Genomic DNA, 2461 nt, shown 5'->3' with positions numbered 1-2461 from the left:
AAAAAAGAGAGAAATAATGCAGGTAAATCTGGATATCCATTTGAAGGAAAATGATACAGGACCCCTGTCCCACTACAAATAAAAATGAACTTCAGATGGATCAAAGGCCTAAATGTCAGTTGGGAAAAACCTACAAGACCCAATGCATGGCATACAAATGCTATCAAACACAATACAAAACGTAGTAGATAACACACTAGATGAGTGGAATGTCCTAAACATTAGATACTTATGCACATCAAAATATGTTACCAAAATAGTAAAAATAATTCACACACACTGGGAAAAGTTTTTGATATTAGACTAGGAAATAATCTCTAGCATTTACAGAAAAATCCAGCACCTCAACAAGAGATGTAAAAAGGATTCAATTAAAAATGGGCAGTGGCCTCTCTTTCTTCTGGTCACACCACTCCGGTAGCAGCAAGCATCGGTGCAGACCTAGTCAGGTCCAAGAACCACACCAAGTACAGCCAATGCCGGAAATGGCACCGAAACAGCATGAAAAAACCCCCGATCACAATGACATGAATCTCTTAAGGGGGTGGACCCCAAGTTCCTGGAGAACATGGGCTTCTCCAAGAAGCACAACAAGAAGGGCCTGAAGAAAATGCAGGTCAACAACACCAAGGCAGCAGCTGTTCACGTGGAGTCCACCAAGGGTCATGTGAAGCCCATGGAGGTCAAGGCCAAGGTCCCAATGAACATCAACCGCAAGCTCAGCGGACTGGCCTACATCGCCCAACCCAAGGGTCTGAGGCTCTGCCAGCCCAAGGCCAAGGCACAGAGCAAGGTTGATGCTCCAGCCAAGACCTCGACTCCTGCAAATGCTCCCCAAAGTGCCCCACCCCAGCTCACACCCCCAAAGGTGCCCACAAAGTAGAGGTCTCCATGTGAGGGCGAGGGGGACTGGTGTGAGCTTTGGGCTACTGCCTGCATGGCACTGGTGTCTTCGTGTGCCATATGTACAAATAAACCCAGGCAGTGCTGTAAAACTAAACAAAAAAAGGGCAGCGGATATGAAAAAAAATGCTTCATGAAAGGTGTTCTGGCAGTCAACAAACAAAGAAATGCTTGGAATGCTTAACTATTTGAGGGATGCTAATCAAAAGAGTGTGATATCACAATACCCTACAATCAAAGCAAAATTCATAGAAACAGAAAGCCACAAAGGCAGTTGAGCATTTGGTGAAATTGGAACCCTTATACACTCTTGTGTATAACCCTTATACACTACACTCATGTATAACCCTTATACGCTACACTCTGGTGCATAACCCTTATACGCTACACTCTGGTGTATAACCCTTATATGCTACACTCTGGTGTAGTGTTAGTATTAAAATGGACAAAGAGAAAGGGAAAAATGAAAAAAGAAGAAATACATACAGAACCCAAATCAATACTTCCTTCTTGTAATATCCTGGGGCTTTTTTTTTTTTTTTTTTTTTGAAGCCTGTTTTTCTCTTTGTTCACTTGGTTGTCTGTTTTAGGCTTTCTTTATTCTATTTCCTGCCATCCCTAACAATTTAACAAACTACTACTGGCCTTAAGCTACTCATTTCCTCCTCCATGGCCATAAATTTCTATTCTCTATCATGAATGACTTCTAATCCTTTGCCAAACAAAGGACTATATTTCTTTTTTCCCCAAAATATTGGAGAGACGCCCCAGAGGTACAACACTCAGAGTTCATGGTCTCACTGATCACTTATAAGTAACATCAGCTCTTATAAGTGCTTAAAGGAACGTTTCTGTAAATAACAAGTATCATGTATTGAAATATGAAGGCTCAAAGCCTGAATATGCTCCTCTTTTAAGGAATCATATTTCAGCAGTGGTCACTAGCAGTTAAACCTGTTTCGATGCTTACACTATAAATCCTTTGTTTTAAAAGTTAATGTCTCAGCTGTAAAAATTCTCTTTGTGGTTAAACTTGGCCGAAAGGTTGACACTCTAGAGTGATAGTTCCCTCTACTCAAGCTTAGTGGGAAAACCATTAGTTTATTTTTAAGATCTTAGCAGGAAGACAGGGGTAGGGGTGCCAAAAGAGATGTTTCAGAAACGTGTTCTTGCTAGAAAATTCAATAGCCAGTTGGTTCTATATTAAGCAATATGATAGCATACAAATCAAGTTTCAGTTGTGAGGATTCTCTTCCATATAGGATCTCACCGATCAGTCAAATCAATTGTAATTAAAAATATATTTTAAAGGGGATTCTGGATCAGCACAATTGCTCATTTTCTTCAGAAATTTCATAAGGGTTTTTAGTATAAAAAGTTATTGAGCATGCAACGTTCTGTGGATGAAAAGCTCCCTAAGCATGCATTGACAAGGAGGACCAGGGTTGTTACAGTTTGTTGTGTCAATGATTTGCAAATAATGGGTCTCTGGGAGATCTTGAAATTGCAGCTTTCACTCCAGGCCATGGCGCTTTTTAGGATAAGCTGAGTTGCTATG

General features: G+C 40.7%; 1 protein-coding gene across 1 annotated transcript; it reads left to right on the top strand.

Moving 5' to 3' along the window:
- Positions 1–568: 568 nt before the first annotated feature.
- LOC101646643 (60S ribosomal protein L29-like) lies at positions 569–883 on the top strand. Its single transcript, XM_013003825.1, has one exon. It carries the CDS (start codon positions 569–571, stop codon positions 881–883), a length of 315 nt encoding a protein of 104 aa, XP_012859279.1.
- The last annotated feature ends 1578 nt before the right edge of the window (positions 884–2461 follow it).

The sequence above is a fragment of the Echinops telfairi genome, unplaced genomic scaffold (assembly GCF_000313985.2).
Source record: "Echinops telfairi isolate 266 unplaced genomic scaffold, ASM31398v2 ScPeMD7_443;HRSCAF=831, whole genome shotgun sequence".
In the NCBI taxonomy this organism is placed as follows: domain Eukaryota; kingdom Metazoa; phylum Chordata; class Mammalia; order Afrosoricida; family Tenrecidae; genus Echinops; species Echinops telfairi.
The sequence above is the reverse complement of the archived record's forward strand: the minus strand, read 5'-3'. Positions and strand labels throughout refer to the sequence as shown.

Excerpts from the sequence above, each read along its gene's own strand:
- LOC101646643 (XM_013003825.1), top strand. The coding sequence starts at position 569 with ATGGGCTTCTCCAAGAAGCACAACAAGAAGGGCCTGAAGAAAATGCAG.